The 21,930-nt window shown below is 40.0% G+C and overlaps 1 protein-coding gene across 1 annotated transcript; it reads right to left on the bottom strand.

Moving 5' to 3' along the window:
• Positions 1–704: 704 nt before the first annotated feature.
• tdh (L-threonine dehydrogenase) lies at positions 705–21,725 on the bottom strand. The gene is made up of 9 exons (XM_078212943.1): positions 21,476–21,725; positions 14,991–15,183; positions 13,128–13,170; positions 11,729–11,799; positions 11,496–11,645; positions 10,977–11,149; positions 8,938–9,028; positions 3,305–3,574; positions 705–1,977 (listed from the first exon to the last, which is right to left on the bottom strand). The coding sequence occupies exons 2-9, from the start codon at positions 15,175–15,177 to the stop codon at positions 1,838–1,840; spliced, it is 1,125 nt and encodes a 374-aa protein (XP_078069069.1). The 5' UTR covers positions 15,178–15,183; positions 21,476–21,725; the 3' UTR covers positions 705–1,837.
• Between the last annotated feature and the right edge of the window lie 205 nt (positions 21,726–21,930).

Here is a 21,930-nt window from a genome sequence, read left to right as displayed (position 1 = left end):
TAATTCGTTAATAAGCCCGATAGATCTTTATTTCTTTAAAAATGGCTGGTGGGAAACCAACACCTGTCCACCTACTGTATTGAGGGGGTGCTCATGGGAAGGTGGTGGACTTGCCATCCCTCATATTTTACATGCCCCACCACCGAAACCATGTCAGAAGGGGTTCAATCCAGCTCGGGGAGTTTCGATTCAAAATACAAAATGAAACTTAGCCTCTTACTGTGGGCGTTTTACTCTTCCCAAGTGGTGTCAGAACAGGCCTTTGATATTGTGGTGCCTATTGCACACAGCATTTGAGGAAACAGTTTTAAACTGGAAACAAGGATTATCATTTTTGTGAACTCACCTGGAATATATATTTTAATCAACAGAACCTTGTAATTTAAATCAGAAAAATGGTGCCTATAGTAGATGTCAGGTTTACAACAACACAAATATCATTGGGATCAGGATCTGGCTGTTGTCCCAATGCCCAAGAATCTAAGACCAGAGGATTTGTAAATGTAATGCCTCTGATGAGTCTTGAATTCAATGCTTCTCTCCCATTTTCATATGTCCTAAAAACAATGAATTGTACTTTGTCACTCAAATTACGCCTCAATTTCTGCTTCTTTTTCTAGCTCTTTCAAAAACTCAGTGGCATTAAGCAGTTGCAAGGCTTGGTTTGGGCAATGTGGTTTAAAAAGTAAAAGAAGTCAAATACATTTCGATTTAAGAATGTCCTTTAATTTTTCTTTGAATGTCCAGAACCCAATTTGTTTTGCAAAACATTAAAGTCCAATAAGCGATCAAACTGAAAATATAACAGAAATTTAATGCAAACCTTTGTTTCGAGCAAAATAAAAATTAAAGTTATCTTTTGTAATAAAACAGCAACCAAGGGGTTTTTCAACACGTATATTCTTTTTTTAAACAAAAAGTTCCACACAGAAGGACTGGAGTTCCATTTTTATCTTTTGACTATCCATTATTATATTGAAGCCAGCTTGCTTTCCTTACTCTAATTTGTACAATTATGTCAAAACATCTCAGAAGCCACTACATCATGAAAAATAGCTTACAATGAAAGGCAAGCACATGAAAAGAAATCAAAACTGTAAAACAAATCAAAGTATTAACCTACACGCTTTTGGATACGTTGCTATGATTAACCACCTTTTAAATCCATAAAGTAGAACTGCTGAACAATTTTGTTGGTTAGCTTTCGGATGTTCTGAGATAATCACACATTAATTCTGCAATGAAACCAATCTGCATAATACCAGAATGGGGTAATGGCACACTCTCAATATTGCAAATCTACAAAATAAAAACCTTCAGTGCCAATAAAATAAATTGCAGAGTACAGTTTGTAACACTACTTCTCAACTACATTATTAAATTTAACCTTAGATGGCTGAAGATTAACTTGGAGTACTGCAGATTTAATTTCACAGCAAAACATAAAGCTCTAAATCTTTGTTGAGATTTTCACTCCCATCTTCCCTCACACAAAATACATGCTTTACGCCAGAGTAAAAATTCAGTTCTGTAAATTTATAAATAAATAAAACTTCAAATAAAATACATTGCCCTTTTTGTTGACAGCCCTTTGGTAACAGCAGTTACTGTTCATTCAACCCAAACACTTTTGCAAGTCTTCAGTTTACTAACATTAACTATATTTGGTAAAATCTTCTTTGTACAAGATGCACATCAAGCCATAGCAATCTGCATAATCAAGTACAGAAAAAGGATTATTTACACAAAGTGATCTAAGTTTTATGATCTAATTATGTTCTTATGTACATTGGATCCCATTGTAGATTCTGGTCCGTCAAAAATCTTTCGTCGTCATTTAATTTGCTTGCATCAGCCGACTGTCAGTTGAATTGAAATTTAGCATTGTGAACACCAGCTCAGGAAGATCATATTCATGCTTCCAGCCCCAGTCTTTGCGAGCATTGCGATCATCAAATTCCATTGGCCAGCTATCAGCTAAAAACAGACAGGCAAATGGTAAGCTTCTGAAACACCTCTAACATTTTCAATAGTCATAAGTATTCAAATAAGGTTTGGACAAGGACTTTCTTCTCTTGACAATTGTTTAGTCCTTTAATAATCTACATGCAAGAGTGCTTTGGAAAATGTTTTCAATTACACTATTAAATTAGAAGTGTGACAAACTAGTTAAAACCACAAAGCAAACCAATGCAAAATAGGCCAAATAACCCGGGCTTTTACATAACTGCAAACAATTATACATTGATTTAATGGGTACAGTACATTAATTAAATTCTGAAGGGTAGGCACATTTAGAAAATTAACTCTTTAGAGCCAGAGAGGTCGTATTGGCAGCAATTATGACTGATTCATTTGAATGAACAAATTTAGCAATATTTAATTAATTGGAGTTGTTGCAAAAAACTAACTTGTTGCAAGCCACATGATTCATGACAAACAAGAGCCATAAACACTGGAATATATGGACTGTAATTTTCTGAGTGTGCACATGTGCAGTTAAGTGTGGGAAAGTTCCACAATGGCTACGTTACAACAGTACCTCGCTAACAGACTCAGTATTGAAGTTCAGTTGTTAGACCCAATAAATGTAGCTGGATTTATTGGGGCTGGTGCATTCAGGTCTAAGTGAACTTTTAAATGGCAGTCAGTCATAATTATTAACTAACAACCTCTCGGACTCTGAAAATTGAATTTATAAGTGTATAATTTCACCTCTTCAGGACTTAGTGTAGGAGATGGGAAAATAATGCATATTTCTCTCAATACCATCTTTCTAGCTGTATTTTGCTTTGCGTGATTTTGCAATTAATTAATTGTCCAATTAATACTTTATGATTTGGGTTCTGTCTCACTGAGGATTCTTCAATTTGTTTGGTTGAAAAGACATGCTATTGTTTGCCTCACTTGCACGTGATTGGACAAAGTGCTGGATCAGAAACCTGAGGAGAGAAAGTTGCTACTCGGAAGTCAGTGAAAAGTCTGTGAGCTGTCAGTATTGTAAACAGCAAGCGCCATTCCTTTGCTACTGACCACAAGATCTGGGTCATTGTTAATTCTATGCACTCATTCACAAATTATTTGTAATGAAGTCAATTTTGAACATGGTGCGTCACTGCAAGGGCAAAATGCACAAAATAACTAGATGTTGCTGTTAAATTTGTTGAGCTCTCTCATTCCTGTTACAGTTTGCACTGTATTCAAAATGGACTTTATGTACTCTAATCAATTAAACTGAAGTACAACATGAAATTGCAAACTCTACATCACAGTACTAAGAACAGACACTATGCATGACATTTACCGATTGCTTGGCGCATTTCATCAATTTTATAAGTGATCTTCAGGTCAGACAAGTGCTTTCGGACCTCAGCCACTAGCTCTTCAGGGGTGAAGCTCATTGCACTGATATTATATGTTCTCATTGTAAGTTGTTCTGCTGGTGCTTCGAGGATTTCAAGCGTTGCCCGCAGGCAGTCATCTATATACATCATAGGGAGCTTTGTATCAGGCTTCAAGTAACATTCAAACTTCCCAGCCTTTACAGCATCATGGAAAATTTGGACTGCATAGTCTGAAAAATAAAAGCAAAAATCCAGTAATTGAACAAGCTTCAGTTAAACTAAGTAACATTTGCAGTGTAACCAATGTAGTTGGTCACCTTGTTACATGGCTAATTGGTCTTAGAAATAGTTAAGGTGTGAAGTAATACAATTATATTAATAGAATTCAAGCATATTACAAAGTAGCTCTATAATGATCAGAAAGCAAGATTGCATGCTTCTAGCAGAAAGAAATATTACATTAGAAAATGCAAGGATCAGAAATTCTATATTGAAGCCGAGGCAAACAAATGGTCAAGCATTGCTTAAATGTAAAAAGATAAATGAAGGGTCTGCCTATAAACGAACTATCATTGCTTCCTTCAGCAGAATCACCCTCCTACCCACAACTTCCCAAGGACAGCTTTGTGCGTGCCTTTGCCCATGAATCACTGTCCTGTGAAGCATACAATGACAGCCCTTTATGCTTAAGCAGCGCTTAAAAAATATACAAAACTGGATGTTGTTATTAAATTGAGCAACAGATCAGGGAAGTCCTAGGTATAATATCCAATCTGTGTTAAATTAAACTTGTTCTGGGAAACAGTACCTCAGCCAGGATTCCTAATTCACAACAATATTCTGCCAAACATGGCTCAAAGTACATTTAGGCAGATGTCAGGCAAGACCATGATTGGCTTTGATGCCAATGACACTTGAACAGCCTGATCACATTCAATTAAAATTCACAAAGGAATGAATATTCAGACAACTAATTGAAGAATAATGCTTTTAGAATAAGCTATCATAACCTCTCCTTTCACTCCATTTCCTAAGTTTTTGTTTTTAAATGAACTGTTTCAGGCACCATCTCCTCACAGCATGTGAATAAAATGGGGAAGGGGACAGGAGAAATTCTTGGGAGACCTGAAAGTAATAACACCAGAAAGGAACAAATTTCACAAAAAATTGGCTTGTTCCTGTTCACTGGAACCACCCCAACTAATGGTTCATATAATTAGAAAAAATAAAAATCAAAAGCCGTCTTTTCAATGTGGAATGTATCTATTCTGTGCATCTTGAAATATCCCCTTAAATGTTTACCATTGCATTTATATTGACCAATCCCTTAACCAAAGTTGTCCATTCATTTTAGCAGCTCAGCTTTCATGCTGTCATAACTGTCCTTATTTTAGCTTAAAACCAAGTCTCATACACTCCTCTAATATAGCTTGCCCTCTGGTTGGCTCCAGAACACACTGTTCCAAGAAACTGTCCCAAAAACATTCAACGGGCTACTCATCTAGGCTACCTTTGCCCATCTGACTTTCAAGTCTATACGCAAATTAAAATCTCCCATGATCACAGTACCTTTCCAAGTTCCAATTAGTTCTTCCTTTATGCTCCACCCTACCATGTAATTACTGTTTGGTGGCCTTAAAATGACTCCCACAGTGACTTCTTGCCTTTATCATTTCTCATCTTTACCAAACAGTTAGAACTTAGGTCCTCTCTCTCTATATTGAGCTAACATGACCATTAACTAAAAGAGCCACCCCTCCACTTTTGCCTCACTTCCTTTCCTAACATTCTGTATCCTTGAATATTCAGGCAGCAATCCATCTCTTCTTGCAGTCACATCTCCACAATGGCTATCAAGTTGCACTTACTTATATCTACGTGATCTCCCAGTTCATGTGTTTTGTTTTGAATGCCAAGTACAAAATTTGATCCCTTGCTGCCACTATTCAGTTTTAAAACTTTCTTCACTCCCCTAGTTGTGCGGCTTGCAAGAACACAGCCCCAACACAGTTCAGATGTAGATCGTCCCAATGGTGCTGATCCCAATTTGCACAAACTGGAATCCACTTTTCCACACCAGTCTTTGAACCACGTATTCATCTCTCTAATCTGATCTGTTCTGTGCCAATTTGCACTTGGTTTAGGTAATAATTCAGAAACTGCGGTTTTGCTACTTAATTCGGTGCCTCGGTCCTCGTACTGATAATGCAGAACCTCCTTCTTTGTACCTATGTGGACCATTACAACTGGGTTCTCCGCCCCACACTGCAAGTTCCTCTCTGGCCTCAAGCAGATGTCCCAAACCAGGCAACATAGGTGCCTGGACTCTCGCTTTTTGCTGCAGAGAACAGTATCAATCCCCCTGATTATACTATCTACAAATACCACTACATTCCTTTTTGATCCCTCCACTTGAATGGCTTCCTGTACCATGGTGCAATGGTCAGTCAGCTCATCCACCCTGTAAAGCCCCCACTCTTATCCTAACAAGCTAAAAATCTCAAAACTGTTGGGACAATTGGGAAGGCTAAGGCTACTGTGATCCATACCTCTGCGATCCCTTACCTGCCTCACTAGCAGTCGCACTCTGCCCTTGTCCTAAAAGGTGTAACCATCTCCTGGTACTGATCTCCCCCTCCCTGATGCATCACTGTGTCTGTCGTTCAGCCTCCAGTTCACAAGCTCTTGAGCCAAAGCTGCACGAGCTTCAAGCAATTACTACAGTAGTGTGTGCCCTGGATCAGAACTGGCAGCCAGGAGCACCCACATACTGCAGCTGTAACACAAGTCATCCTTAATGTGATCTAATTAACAACTTAATTCAAATATATATTTTACTTTTGCCTTTATATATTTTATTAACCTTTCACCAGTTGTTAGATTATTTTGGACCTTAGGAATAGACTAAAAGAGTCACTTACCAGATACTTACCAAATAATTAGTTTCTTCTCCTGTAGCAGAATAAGATTACTTCCTTAAGGCTGAGAAAGTTCTTCTTTTCTTACTCCCTTAATTACCAAATTATCAGCACTCTATTCTAAGTTGTACCGCTTCCAGTGAACATTACCCAAGGTATTTCTGACTAACTGCACTTTAAAAAGTCCCTTTCCTATGTAGAGCTGCGATGAGTCACTCATTAGCTTAGCTGCTACAATAAACATCACCAGTCAGGCCCTGAATTCTATATCAAATGCGTAAAATGAAAAGCCAATCTTGTATTTTTAAACTGCATTCTGCATTACTTTGAAGTGGTAAATTTACTATTAAGAGTAAAACATAAGAACATAAGAAATAGGAGCAGGAGTAGGCCATCTAGCCCCTCGAGCCTGCCCCACCATTCAATAAGATCATGGCTGATCTGACGTGGATCAGTACCACTTACCCGCCTGATCCCCATAACCCTTAATTCCCTTACCGATCAGGAATCCATCCATCCGCGCTTTAAACATATTCAGCGAGGTAGCCTCCACCACCTCAGTGGGCAGAGAATTCCAGAGATTCGCCACCGTCTGGGAGAAGAAGTTCCTCCTCAACTCTGTCTTAAACCGACCCCCCTTTATTTTGAGGCTGTGTCCTCTAGTTTTAACTTCCTTACTAAGTGGAAACCTATAAGAGTTTATGAGTGATTGCACCATGTACATCAAACCAGTAATGTCTAAAATTATTTGACTGTAACTGAGAGGCAACAGAAGGTGATGTATTTGCACTGGTCTATTTTGAGACCCAAATTACAAAGTATCCTGTTTCCTGAAGTTTCAAATGTTGTGGTTTTTTTCCATGTCATACTGTATAATCAACTCAGTGATTACAGTGAAGCTGGGCTACATAGCTTTTGTTACTGTATAATCTTGCAAATCACCACAAGTTTATACTACATCTGAATCTGTTTACCTGAAAATAACAATGCAAGGAGGGAACAGAACAGTTGAACAAAAGGCTCCAGTCAAATTTGAGTATTTGATAGAGAAAAACAGGACAAAGGGACAGCAGTGAAAAAAGGAGATAAGGAGGTTAGAGGAGAACAAACTGGGAATTTAATATGCTGGAGGTCAGGGAGGAGGATCTTGGAGGGGGAGCTCAGCTCTCATGCTCCTGTTCCCTCAGTACTATTCTCAGTAAAATGCTGAGCACCCAGCTTCCTCTTCTGATCCTCACATTAGCTCTCTCTTCAAGTACTCTCCTTTCCCCTTTTAAATCTGCCATCATTATCTTGTTCCTTAGCCTGCAGTTAGTTACCTCTAGCGTCCCCAAATATTTATCCTTGGCCCCCTTCCTCTGTGACATCATCCGAGAACGCAGCATTAGTTTTCACCTGTATGCTCACATTCCCAGCTCTTCCCTCCTCACCAGCCCTCCTAACTCCTCCACTGGCTCAATTGTCAGACTGCTAGTTCAATATCTTGTAATGGATCAGCAGAAATTTTCTCCAATGAAATATTAGGAAGATTGAAGTAATTGTCTTTGGTTTCTGCTACGAACTCTGTTCCCTCACTACTAACTCCATCCCTCTCCCTGGCTGCTTTCTGAGGATGAACCAGGTTATTCAGTGTTGTCATAATTGATTCCCATGGTGAATTTCCAACCACAAATCCACAACACCAAGACTACCTATTTCCACCTCCTCAAGATTGCGAGACTCTCAGTCTCAGCTCATCTGCTGCTGAAGCCACCAACCATGCCGCTGTTACATTAGACTCCACAATTCCAATGCACCCTTGGCCAGCCTCTCACACTGTACCCTCCATAAACTAAAATTAAAGTCATTCAAAACGCTGCTGCCTGTGCCTCCACTACGCTGTCCTGGTCACCTATCACCCTTATGCTTGTTGACTTACAATAGCTCCTTTTAAAGCAGCACTTTGATTTGAAAATTGTCACCCTGGTTTTCAATTCTTCCACAGACTTTTCCACAGTGGAATGAAGTCATTGACATTCCACATGTGTGCATGACTGGCCATCTTGCGTTGGCAGGAGTTCGTGTTTCAAGAGAGCAGATGGCTTTGTTTCAACACAAGCATATAGTTGGGGGTGGATGGTGGGTGAAGTCAATGGCACTAAAATTGTAGTATCAGCTGAGACAGTGGCTGTAGTTTTCCGGACATTGAACTAGATGTTGTTATTCAGTTGGGGCTTAATGGGACATAGGACAGTAGAGCTGGGTCTCTTCACAGTACATGAAAACTGACCACTGTAAATTGTCAATGAAGAGCCAGTATAATAAAGAGCAGGGGCAAAGAGGGATTTTTGAGATCTGGAGTTATCAATTCACAGCTAGAACTGAAGTCACTGCTTAGGATGCACAGGTTGCATTTAGATAGGTACGAGGGCTGGGTAATTAGGTGACAAGCAGTTGATTGTGTACAATTCCAAGCACTGAAATTGTATGAGGCCTCCCATTTATCTGAACCGCATCATATGTAGTTCCTTACCTGGACAAGTGCTGCAAGGTGTTATACTGTACTTGATAAAAAATCCTCTTAAGCAGTCTTTTTTTTGAAAGAGCATGGTATCAGCTGTAACAAGTCAGATCAGTGGGGGGGGGGGCGAGCATTATTATACAATAATATTAAAAAGTCACAAGAATTAATCTACCTGTTGTGCCGCCACCAGGCTGGGTGTCTGCAGAAATGATGCCAGGATACCTCAGGCACCGAAAGTCCATGCCATATTTGTGGTGGTAATACTATTGAGCAAACACAATACATATTTAAAACTCAATTAATATTTACAAGAGAAAAATCGATCCACTGGCGCTATTTCATAACTATTGTCGCAAATTTTAATGCAAGTTCACAAAATTTAATTACATTTAATCAAACTTAGTGGTTATGGTGGAAGAATCACAAACATACTCTGCATATACTAAAGAATCTCTAGTCAATATTTTCTAAGCCAGTGCTTCCAATTAAATATCTACACAGACATTTTGATGATCCCAGCTGTTCATAAATGCATTGAATGTTGAGATGAGAAAGATGAAATGGAAAAATTTAGCTACTGAACAAACATGGTATGGAATGAATGTAAGAAATAGGAGTTGCAGTGTGCCATTTGGCACTACTAGCCAGCTCCACCACTGAACTAAATTATGGTTAGTCCAATTCAACTCTATCTTTCAACCCCATTCTCACATCCAAAAATCTATTGACCCGTCTTGAGGAAGAACCATGTGATTATTTTGTTGTGCCTTAACCAGCCTGTACACAAACCCCAATCCACTACAAACTGTACACAACCTGTTGACTGAACATCACAAGAGAAAGTTATGAAGTCATTACTCAAGCAACAGATCAGGCAAGATTTTAGAATACCTTCCTAACCAAAAGCCTGACTCAATTGGCTTTTTATTCATAGTCACATCCAATATGGTCCACACATCATACAATCATCACTTCCTGCATTGATCCTAGAAGTGAAAGACCATCACCCCTGTAAACACAGAATCCCTACAGTGCATGAGGCGGCCCCCCCCCCCCCCCCCCCCCCCAAAATCACTATAACCCCACGCATTCACCCGCTAATTGCCTGAACATCCTGGGACACTAAGGGACAATTTAGCATGACCAATCCACCTAACCTGCACATCTTTGGACTGTGGGAGGAAATTGGATCACCCGGAGGAAATCCACGCAGACACGGAGGGAAGATGCAAACGCCACACAGACAGTCACCCAAGGCCGGATTTGAACCCAGGTCCCTGGCACTGTGAGGCAGTAGTGCTAACCAGCCGCTGTTGCCGCCTGAGTATAGGGTTTGTGCACCATTCCTCACCTCCATCACAAATAACCTGAGGCCCAGAACAGCTTGAATGAATTCCATCAACAACTCTCCACAGACTTTCCCCATTTGCCACTCGCATTCCGTTATCAAGACTATTTTAAATCTAGTCAATGTAACCACTTCAATTCCACACACAAACCTTTGAATCAAGTGATTCCTAGAAATTCAAGCAGAAATCCACTGGACTTCCACAAACAATTCCAGAGATTGTGAAAAAGACTTGCTGATTCTCAATTCACACACACAACGCTATGTCATTTATGCCTTTTAGGCATTTGTAACACCCTGTAAAATATTGGTTTTAGATTAACTGTTTGTAATTCCAAAAGTCAGATGTCACTTCCTCACAATTCTTAGCCACCATCTGAATGAAGTTAAATGCAATGAATAAATACAGTAAACAAAAGAAATCCAAATAACTGTTGACTTAGTAGTTACCACAGTCACAAACACGAACGGTTGCTGTAGACCATTATCCCAAACCAAATAAGTAAAATACATAATAAAGCATCAGCTGTACGGCCCAAGCAAAGAGAATTGGAAAGAATTTGGCTGCGGAGCAAGGGGAAGTTAAAAGGGATTCAAGGAGGAAGGACTTATAAAGTAAACAATTAAATCAATGGAGAAAGATTTCTGCCAAACCAGATCAGAATAACGAAAACTTAAGAATGACCTCTCTATTCCCAGAGTCAATTTATAAAACCCAGATATATACTCTTAAAATTTAAAGAGGAAACGATCAATTCTTAAGCCAACTAGGAATAAAGGGAGCCAAGAGGAAAAGCTTTTGAAGATATTGAACCTTGAGACATTGAAAAATCAATGGCTCTTTATACTCCAATATCACATACCTCTCCCATTAACTCTGCGTGCACCTTGGAAACTCCATAGATTGTCCTAGGTCTCTGTATACAGAGATCTGGAGTTGGATTTCTGGGAGAAGTTGATCCAAATGCACCAATTGTGCTGGGAACAAACAGGCGAAGGTTATGTTCAGCAGCAATATCCAATACATTATGCAGACCTGTAAACAGATTGAAATCATACAACTGATGGATGCAATTTTCTAAAACATTAAAAAGAAAACCAAATACATCACACAGTACTTTTAAGCACATGTTTCACATGATTAAATATACCACAAGCAAATAACCAGCTTTTAAAGACTTCACGTTTTCAAAAATAATCTACAACAGGAAATGCAAGTATAGCTCAAACTAGTATTTGCGAATACATATGTAGTTAAGCTATTTCAGTATTAAAAATGCACCTAAGCGACCATTTGAGAAGAAAAAAATCAAACTAAGCTGAAATGCAATTGTTCCAGATGAGAATATTTGCAGGAATCACAATTGTCACGCACTCCTCACCTGTTATATTGACATTGCGTGCTAGAGGTACATTTGCTTCCCCAACAGCACTGAGCAACGCACTGTAGTGAATCAGCCATGTGATACGATTGTTGACAACAATTTCACGCAGATTCTTGTAATCCAGGATGTCAGAATAGATAAATGGCCCTGAATAGACAAGACATGATTAGCTAAAAGTGTGCTTTCCCTTCTCAACAATGGAAAATTATTTTTAAATCCTAAGCACTTACCACTGTGGAACACATGATCTGGGGGTTTCCTGATATCAGAGAGAATTACATTGTTTTTACCAAAGCGTTTCCTGTGAAAGAAATCAACATGTTTTATATAAAGATTCTGAGCAGAAAGCGACATGACAAATCAAAAAATCCCCACACTCCCCAAAAAGGTGCTTTTTGTGTTCCATGTTATGTTTTCAACAATAAATCAAGCTATACAATTAAGTCACAGGCAGAAATTCCTAATTAAAAAGTTGCATTTTGTCACCCGTTATAAAAAAAAGTATACTATATCCTTGCGCAAAAGCTTCTGCAAATATAAAACTGTTCTTTGACAATTTACAAGACCAAGCAACATACAAAGATTATTCACTATTCGTAGTTGCTTAATTCAGGCTGTTATGGTTCAGGTTCGAAACGCCAAAGTATTTTATGGAACCCGCTTGGATCATAAATTTTGCATCTTGAATTTGGCTAGGCTGAGTATGACAGGCTTCTCTTCAGGTCTGATCCAAATAACCTACTAAGGAGCTTTTATCAAAGCAAGTCTATTTAAGAATCTCGTTAACATATATAGTAAGAAAATTAGCAAGAACTCTTATCAATTACAAACAAGAAACAAAACAAGCACTATAATATATAACCCTTAACAAATATATCTCGTGTGTTCCAATCAAACAAAACCCTTGCCAGAGACAAAAAACCCTTTTCACAGGTTTCACACAGCAAAGACTAATGGCTCACGGGATACTGGACTTGAGACCTTTGGATGAAGTCTGCAGTTCTCTGGATAGATGAGAACAGTTTGAAGTCAGAACAGCTTCCCAAAACACCTGACACTCGAGGCAAGCCACCAACAGCTGATTCCCCCCTTCAGAAAGGCAAGTCCTTGCTTTCGGCTAACCAGAATTTCCAAAACCAGGGAGAGAGACTTCTTTTCAGCTTGATGCCCTTTCTAAAACTAAAACTAAAATCTGTAGCTCCAAACTGAAAATGGAAAAAAAACTGCTATCACCTGACCTGCCAACCAGTTTTTCTCCTAACAATGGAGGGCCATAAACATCCTGGTAAAAATAATTCAGCCCCCATTTAAGCAGCAATAAAAAGACTCTCATACACAGCCCGGCAACAATGAGAAAAACAAACTGAAAAAGTCTGTTTACAACTGCAGAGTACATGATAAAAAAACACTTCTTAAAGACACACGGCTAACTAATTTTAAACAAAGATCACAAAGCACCAGAAATGGTTTTGGATCTAACCCATTTATGTTTAAAATTTTCAGATCTTCTATTAGTTTGGTAGATTCCACTCATATTACTAGTGGACAATATACCATGCGAGTATCAAACGTTCACCAGTTCACAGTTTGAGCCGTCTGTATTTCAAATACAATCTTTCACTTACATACCTTAGCAAGTTAGCAAGTCCAACGCCAAGTTGTCCTAAGCCACCTGAAATGCAGAACACGTATTGGCATAAAAGTTCACCATCATATTTCCTTTCAACAACACAATCCTATTTGATTGGAAAAACCTGTGTGCAGTTTTCTCTACAACGTCAGTTCATTATTCACGCAATATCTCTAATTCCAGGCAATACACACCCATTGTAAAATGCAACTTTGGATATCTTGATAGAAGAGTAAATTAGGGATTCAAAGGTTATGGGGATAAGGTGGCCCAAGTGGAGTTGAGGATTATGAGATCAGTCATGATCTCATTGAATGGCAGAGCGGACTTTAAGGGCCAAATGGCCTACTTCTGCTCCTACGTCTTATGGTCGAAGACTATGTGCACTGATGTACAGTACCAATTGCATGGTTTGCAAAATGGAAAGAATTAATTGGAAAACTGTGTCCAGTCTTGGTCTCCATATTTAAAGAGGGACATACTTGCATCAGAGGCATTGCAGCCAAGGTGCACTAGATGGTACTTGGGATGAGAGTTGCCCTGTGGTGAGAGGCCAAGTAAGTTGGGTCTATACGAGTTCAGAATATGAGGCAATCTCATTGCAACAGTCAAGACTATGAAAGGACTGTTCGCACAGACAATGCAAAAATGTTTCACCTGTCTGGGAAATCTAGACTCAGTAAGAAGTCTCAACACCAGTTTAAAATCCAACAGGTTTATTTGGAATCATGAGCAGTGCTCTGAAAGCTTGCGATTCCAAATAAACCTGTTGGACTTTAACCTGGTGTTGTGAGACTTCTTACTGTGCTTACCCCAGTCCAATGCTGGCACCTCCACCTCAGGGAAATTTACAATGTGGGGGCACGCAGTGTCAGGATAAGGGGCCAATCATTTAGGCTGAGATGAGCAGAAATTACTTCACTCAAAAGATCTTTTGAATTTTCTATCCCAGAGAATTGAGATGCTCCATTGTGGAATTTATTTAAAGAGGAGAATGACAGATTCAAGGGATATGCAGAGTGGACAGGAAAGTGGAGTTCAGACATAGTGATTATGATAGTGAATGGTAGAGCAAGCTTGTGGGGTCATATAGTCTCCTCCAGTTTATTAGAACACACGAGAGTTTTTTTGAAGGGCCGATGGGCCTGTTCCTGTCCTGTGTTCTAGTTCACTACACTGTGAATCCCAGTTTTATTCTCAAGTGTTAACTATTAGTCTCTCTTATGTGGCTTTTTATTTTACTTGATAGTGCTGTTGACAGTTGTAACTATAGGCATTTGTTAAAAGAGCTTGATTATCTGAGGTTTAAAACCTAATCTTCCTATACTGGAGACAACAGCAGTTCCTCAAATAATTGAAAATTGCACGTTGGATATTCAGTCTGCCTGCATGAGTTGTATTTGGCTAGGATGGTAGTGGGCTCTCTTTTAATGGTCGCCTTTGGGTTGAGATTAAAAATAATGAGCCAAGTTCTGATTTTAAAGTGACTCATGCATGGCATTTTAAGCCCAGGACAGCAGATGCAAATATGCCAAATATTGTAATCAAACATCCTATTAATAGTCACGTCTGCAACTCATGCTCGAAGGAAACAATTTGAGCAGGTTGTTGGGGTGTGCCTGCTTTTGTAGAACCACATCCAAGCAAACTGATAAATAACTTCATAAACTGGATTAGAAAGCTAGTGCCCACTGAGCATACCATGTTTTCGGAAAACTTTTAAAAGCCACCAAGGTGGTTTGTCATATTTTTCCCCCCAAAGTCCAACATTAGATATTAAAGTAAAACTAAAATAGGTGGTTAATTTTACATAGACTTTTTAAACAAGTATGTCACAAAGTATCAAATGGAGAAACACATACCTGTGATAAGAACACGGGGATGATCTGATTCAGCAAAGGACACAGAGTGAAAACTGGCGTCTGCATTTACTTGTCTTGGGGACCAGCTCATTAGCCTGGCTGACATGGCAGGAATCTGGCAACTACAACCATTGCTCAGTAGCGCCTGTTTGGCAGTCTTGACCAAATTCCTGAAAACTGGCATCATTCACCTCTGAAGAAAGAAAACAAGTTTAACCCAGAATAATTGCAATGTCCTAACTTATGTGAGAGGTTGTAGGTTTTACACAAAAAGAAAAGATGCGATTTACACATGTGGATCAAACTAACACACAACAGGTTTTATTAAAAGAGATGTTCTCTGCATTGCAAAAAAGTAAAACAGTAGCCTCTGCAAACACCCTAATGACATTACCATCAAATCACGTGATCAGTTCTTAAAGCAACCTGCAACCCTTTTAAATATTTAACAATAATTAAGCACTATACTCCAAATCATGTTCTTTAATTTTAACAATCTTTATTGGCACACTTAGAGTCTCTATTCAGTCCAGCTAACGGATGTCAGTGTCTATATACCACACAAGCCTCAGCCCACTCCTCTACTTGTCAGCATATCCTTCATGATTATGTATAATTTCTTCAAATCGAGGAGTGGTATTTGCCTCAACAACTACTTTATGGTAGCATGTTCCACATTTTTACCACTCCTGGGTAAAGCATTTTTATTGGATTATTCTTCTCTCTCATATACATGATCAGTAGATCTTATTAGTTCAGTTTAACTCAATTCCATCATTTGAGCTTTGCTGGGATCCAAGTTTCAATACACAACCTGTTGTCTGTCCCTTGATTTCAGAAGTAAGCCAAACAACTCCCATTTCCTCTTGCTTTGTCAACAAATAATGTGGGTTATAACCCTTCATCTACCTCAATAGACTAATGTTAAAAACATACTGAAATCTTGATCAGTGGTAAGTAAATAGGTTGTAAATGTTACACAAATACAGTCACAGGCATGACGTGCATATCCAAATATCAATTTGAATAAAAGGCAGAGAATTACGACCAAAGCAGAACAGGAAGAGCATCTAACCTGCATACTATGTAAAAGGCAATTTTTGCTGACCAAATTATGAGTCAAAAAGTGAAGGGTCGACTTATGAGTAATATTTTCAAGGAATGGAATAAATAGTTATTTCCCATTAGAAAGTTGGTGCCAATCTTTTGGTTGTCAAAATATTTTTGAGAGAAAATGGGGAAAAATATTTTTCTAGGATGAGTGAAAGGAAAGAGAAAATAAACAACTGCCTTGTACTTTACAAGAAAGAATAAGTGGAAGGACGACACTTGTCACCCTTTGAGAAAAGGATAGAAAAGAATCGGAGCCAGGTGTTTGGAAAGACACGAGGAAAGCCTGCCTGCTTGAAGACAGGGAAGGGAAATGGTTAAGGGGAGGCAGCCAAGCCAGGAAAGGGGGCAGCCTGTATGATAGCTGAATGTGTTAATAGCAGAACAAAGAACATGTTCTGCTATCTCCCCTTTACACCAGTATCAGCACCTTCTTTAGCCTTTTAACACTCCCTTGGTCTTCTGCCCATAACATATTTGACAAATCTCTCCCAGCTCCCACCTATCTCTTCTTCTGCTCTGCTCCACATCGAAAATCCATCACTTTTCTCCCTCGCTTTACCATAGGACTCAAACTTTAACTGATGCTGCCAGATCTGCGGAGTTTTTCCAGCATTTTTTTCTGCTTCATGTCAGATTTCCAGCATCTGCACAGTATTTTGCTTTAAGTTCATCATATTAAAGGTATTAACGTTTGCACAAGATAATAAGCCAGGATTTGACTTTTACACATTTTTGATCGGAATTGAAATAATTTGCAAAGGACATTGGTTTGCATATCTCTTCAATGAGAAAGGAGTTAGGCCGAGCCCAAATATGCCTATCCCACAAAAATCACTAATATTTGCAAGAACGTGTGTCTCTCCCTCACCCCACCAATTGACTATCCTGACAAAAACTGCGGTTACGAAACACATAGCTGCTGCCGACCACTTAGTAATGCTGCAACTGGTGCTTCTTCTCCATTTTCTAGACATGTAATATTTCCACTGAAAAGTCAACTCATACACTTCCTCATTCCAAAACCAGCGAAGAAACATGCAACTGCCTTTTTAAAACCACACACTACATCAACTGCCTCCGAGTGTGACAGTTCGCCACAAGTTGAAACTTGCTGCCCCTACTATCCTAATATAACAGTGATCCAAAGCCTAGACCAACCCCTCCCTCCCCCACAATCCAGTTGCAAAGCACAGAACCGAAATCCACGTGCGCCAAAAGGCAATGTCACATATTAGAAACTACAGATCTCTGAATTTAACCAGATTTAATCGACCGTGCCAAATACTATACAACTAAGTTGACGGCACACAATGAGAAAACATTGGAAGCCAGATATTTAAATACCACTGCTCTGAAAGCAAAAGGACTTTACAGCTGCCAAAAAATAGAAATTTAACTGCATAAATGCAGTACTTGATAACAAAATAGGGTTAAGGCTTCTTTCAGTTACAGGGACAGAGCAAAGGTACAGCACAGACTAGGTTGCCCAATGAGAAATTCCATTGTGATATTTACGTTAGCAAACCCAAATATTTTTTGATATTGTAACTTAAAAATGAAGTCAGCAAAAGTCCAGCTGAAGCGTGTGTAGCCACATTTGTATTAACAAGTCCAAATACTTTTCAGAATACAAACTTAAGAGAAAGACACAAGGTCAGCTGAAGGGTGGTTATCAACAGCAGACCAACTCAGTAGCATGAAATCTCCTCCTCAGAGATCAATTGCCCCCACCAGCTTATTCTGGCAGTTTCTCCCAATCACCACTATTTCAGGAAATGCTTTATGAGGAAAGGTTGCACACAGTTTACTTAGCAGAATGGTATTTAAAGGGAGGAGAAGGGTAACACATAGTATAAGAAGCGAAATAAATCAAGTGCAGTTATTCAGTATGACTACTCCAAACAGAACTCCCCTCCTCCCCCTATGACATGCATTGCATGTTCTTGAATTTCCCTATAATTAACTGCACGTTATTAATCTGTGTAGACAGCATCACTTTTACAGTGCTGGTTTCAGCTATCTGTAGTCATGCAAATGCCCCTGTAAATGTAGCTCTGACTGATACAAGTTGTACTCTGTGGATGCATTGCGATGTCAACTACTCATCATATTTATTAACAACTGAAGATAGGATAGAAAGCCATATATTTAAGTTTGTTGGTGACATAAATGGGAGGTCAGTCACTGTGGACCAAAATAAAAGAGCAGAGCACTTTCTAAATGGTTAAAGGGCAGACGCAGTTGAAATCCAAATAAACCTGGGATTCCATGTACATTAGGTCATGAAAAATGTCATGAACAGGGAGAGAAAATAATTAAAAGATGAATGGGACAACAGTGTTTACTAGAGGACAGAAATACAAGGGGGTGGGAATTATGTTTCGGCTGTGCAAAACCGTTGTCAGACAACACCTAGGAGTACAGTGAATGGTTCTGGGCACCACACTTCAGGAAGCTGGGTCTGGAGGTAGTGCAGCTTAGATGTACAATATTAATTCGAATGAGAATTTAGGAGAGAAAAAAGCATAGCTTTGTTTAAATGAGAACTATTGCAAATCAGCAAGCAGGAAGATGAGAGATGATGAAGCAGATTTGGAGTTAGGCTACAGTTTTGGATGACGTCAAGTTTATGGAGCGTAGAATATGGGAGGCACACAGGAGTGCATTAAAGTAGTCAAGTCTGGATGTAATAAAGGCATGATTGAGGATTTCAACAGTGGGGCTGAGATAAGGGCAAAGTCAGATCTTTTTGTGATAGTGGCAATAGACCCTCAATGATGGCGAAGATATGATGATCGTTCATCTCTGGGTCAAATATGACACCAAAATTGTGAATAGCCTAGTTCCACCTCAGACAGTTGAATTAGCAGACTAATACCAGAACTCCAAGGGTTAAATCCAAGATGACTCAAACTAGTGCTGTATTCCCTGGAATTCAGAAGGCTGAAGTGATATTAAATGACATGAAAGGGGATCTACCCTCTGTTGATCAAGGAATCTAGGAATGGCTTAAAAATTAGCCTTTCAGAAGTTAGGAAATATTTCTACACTCAAAACAATGGATGAAAGTTGGAGCATTCATCCACAAATGAAAATTGACGCTGGGTTACTTTTAAATTTGAGTGACAGATATTTGTTGGACGAAGGTATTAAGGGATATGGGGGAAAGGTATATAGAATTACGTCACAGGATCAGTATCCTCACTGAATGACAACACAAGCTTAAGGATGAAATGTCCAACAGCTGTTTTTACAGCTTTTGGAACCCGAAGGGTGGTTCAGTTTTACAAATATACTGATGGCTTCATTACATAATTGCTGGGAATCATAGAATCCCTATAGTGCAAAAGAGGCCATTCAGCCCATCGAGTTTGCACTGACTCTCTGACACAAGTATCTTACCCAGATCCTCTCCCCCGCCCCATCCTGTAACCCCACACATTTCTCACAGCTAATCCATTTAACCTACACATCTTGGGACACTAAGGGGCAATTTAGCATGGCCAATTCCACCAAACCCACGTATCTTTGGACTGTGGGAGGAAACTGGAGCACCGGAGGAAACCCCACGCAGACAAGGGGAGAATGTGCAACTCCACAGACAATCACCCAAGGTTGGAATTGAACCCGGGTCCCTGGCGCTGTGAGGCAGCAGTGCTAACCACAGTGTCCCTAGTTCTGAGGATTTTCTTGAAATGCCCCAATTACTTGAGAAGCTTAGTTGAAGTACATAAAATATTGATGTAAACCAGAAAATGTAATTTGTCAGGAGGCAAAGGGTGTGATGTGAACATATCTTGAAAATCTAGGAGTTCTTTCAGCAGTGCAGATATGTTTGACTGAAGTCCTTTTTCTGTGTTGTATACTTCCATAACTCTAAACGAGGAAAACTAAAGGGGTGACTTTCTCCTCAAAGTAATTTACAAAATACACAGAATTAATAATGCAGAAACAGGCCATTTGGCTTAGGTAGCTTTTGTCAGTGATTCTGCGCCATATATGCCTCAGTTCACTTTGCTTTTCTGCACATCCTTCCTTCATCATGTACCTAACTAGCTTCCCCTTAAAGGCATCGATGCTTTTCACATCAACTATCCCATGTGGCAGCACGTTCTACATTTTAATCATTCTCTGGATAAAGACATCTCTCCTGAATCCTTTCATGGATACATTCTTCTATTCTGTCCCCTAGACTTGGTCTCACCCCAAGTGGAAATATCTTAACATAATACCAGATTGATGGGTAGACGGTAAGTGCCTTCTTACTATTAACCCAAGAAACTAATTCAATAATTACATTAACACTGTATTTAACAACTGGACAATTATTTAATCGAGAAGTTGCAAACAAAATTTTCTTAAAACCAGTTTTAGCATCAAATGAACAGATCAGATTCAAGGTGAACATTTGGGATTCCCAAATATTGAGACCAAACTGAAATTATCCGGTAAACGATTAATCACTTTTTTTTTGGTCATGAACATCCTTTCAACTTTTCTTCTTTCCAAGCTATAACGGTGCCGCCCTAGATAACCTTATCTTCCGCTATTTATGTTGAGGCTCAGTGCAGCATTCCTTCTCGGAACTCAGTATTTACTTAATTTTTTAAAAAAGACTTTTAAAACCCAAATTAGATGCCATTGAATGATCACTTCCTTGCTCTCCTTTAATCATTGTAATGAGGGGGGGGGGGGAGCTTTTCTACCTCGGCCCCTCTTTAGTTTATCACTTTAAAAGAGAGAACGGCGCTGTAATAGTAATGTCCCCACAGATGACAAGAAAGCAGCACTGCCCCCATCCTCCTTTCCTGATACTTTCAAAGAGCATTAATGGGAAAGTTAATTGATCACAAAGGCAGACACAGACATTAGGGGTCTCACCTTCAATATCCAACAATGATTAAACTATAAATGAGTACATCTGAAGGGATGGTAGGTTTTTGGAAGCTGAATGGTCATCCCTACACCCGCCCGAGAAAGGCATTGCTTAGTTTTAATTCCTCATGAGCAGGTTCTGAGGACAGCCCATGAATTAATCAGACTGAAGGAGAAATACACCAGACTGTACATGACCAAAATTTCCCACAAGAGAAGCATTAAATATCATTGCAGACAGAGGGAGACCCACCGCCAGCGGGTGGCTGCGACACAAAGTTTCCGCACCTTCCCGGCCTCCCCACCGCCAGTACCGATGGGGCAGCTGCACCTCCCGCTGGTCCCCCTCCCCGAACCACTCAGCATCCATCGCCAGTGGCAGCAGGCGCAGCTGAGGGAGGCAATGATGGTTGGGGGGGGGGGTAAAGAGGGGGCACCGAGCCCGGCCTGGCCCAGTGCAATGCAATCCCATCCTATCCTTGCCCATCCGCTCCTACCTGAGCTTTACCCCCCGCGCTGCTCCCGGTCCGCGCGGCTCCGATTGCATCAGCCGCACAATGCGCGCCTTTTTATACCGCTGCTGCCGAACCAGCCGGGCTCGCGGGCAGCACCTGACCGGAGCCTCACCACCCATTGGTCCAGCGGGAGGCGCTGTCCTGTCCATCACCCCGCAATGGACCAATCAGCTGGCGGCCTCCTGGCCAGTAGGCGCCAAAGTTCCCACGTGGCGCAGCCCCAGCTCTGTCTGGGCTGGGCGGGGCGGGGGTGTGTGGTGTTGGTGCTGATAGCTGGATCAGTGCAGTTCATGACGTGGAGATGCCGGCGTTGGACTGGGGTAAACACAGTAAGGAGTCTCACAACACCAGGTTAAAGTCCAACAGGTTTATTTTGTAGCAAAAGCCACTAGCTTTCGGAGCGTGCTGCTCCATGGTCAGGTGGAGTGACAGATCTC

The sequence above is a fragment of the Mustelus asterias genome, chromosome 5 (assembly GCF_964213995.1).
Source record: "Mustelus asterias chromosome 5, sMusAst1.hap1.1, whole genome shotgun sequence".
Taxonomy (NCBI): domain Eukaryota; kingdom Metazoa; phylum Chordata; class Chondrichthyes; order Carcharhiniformes; family Triakidae; genus Mustelus; species Mustelus asterias.
This window is presented reverse-complemented; position numbering and strand designations above follow the sequence as displayed.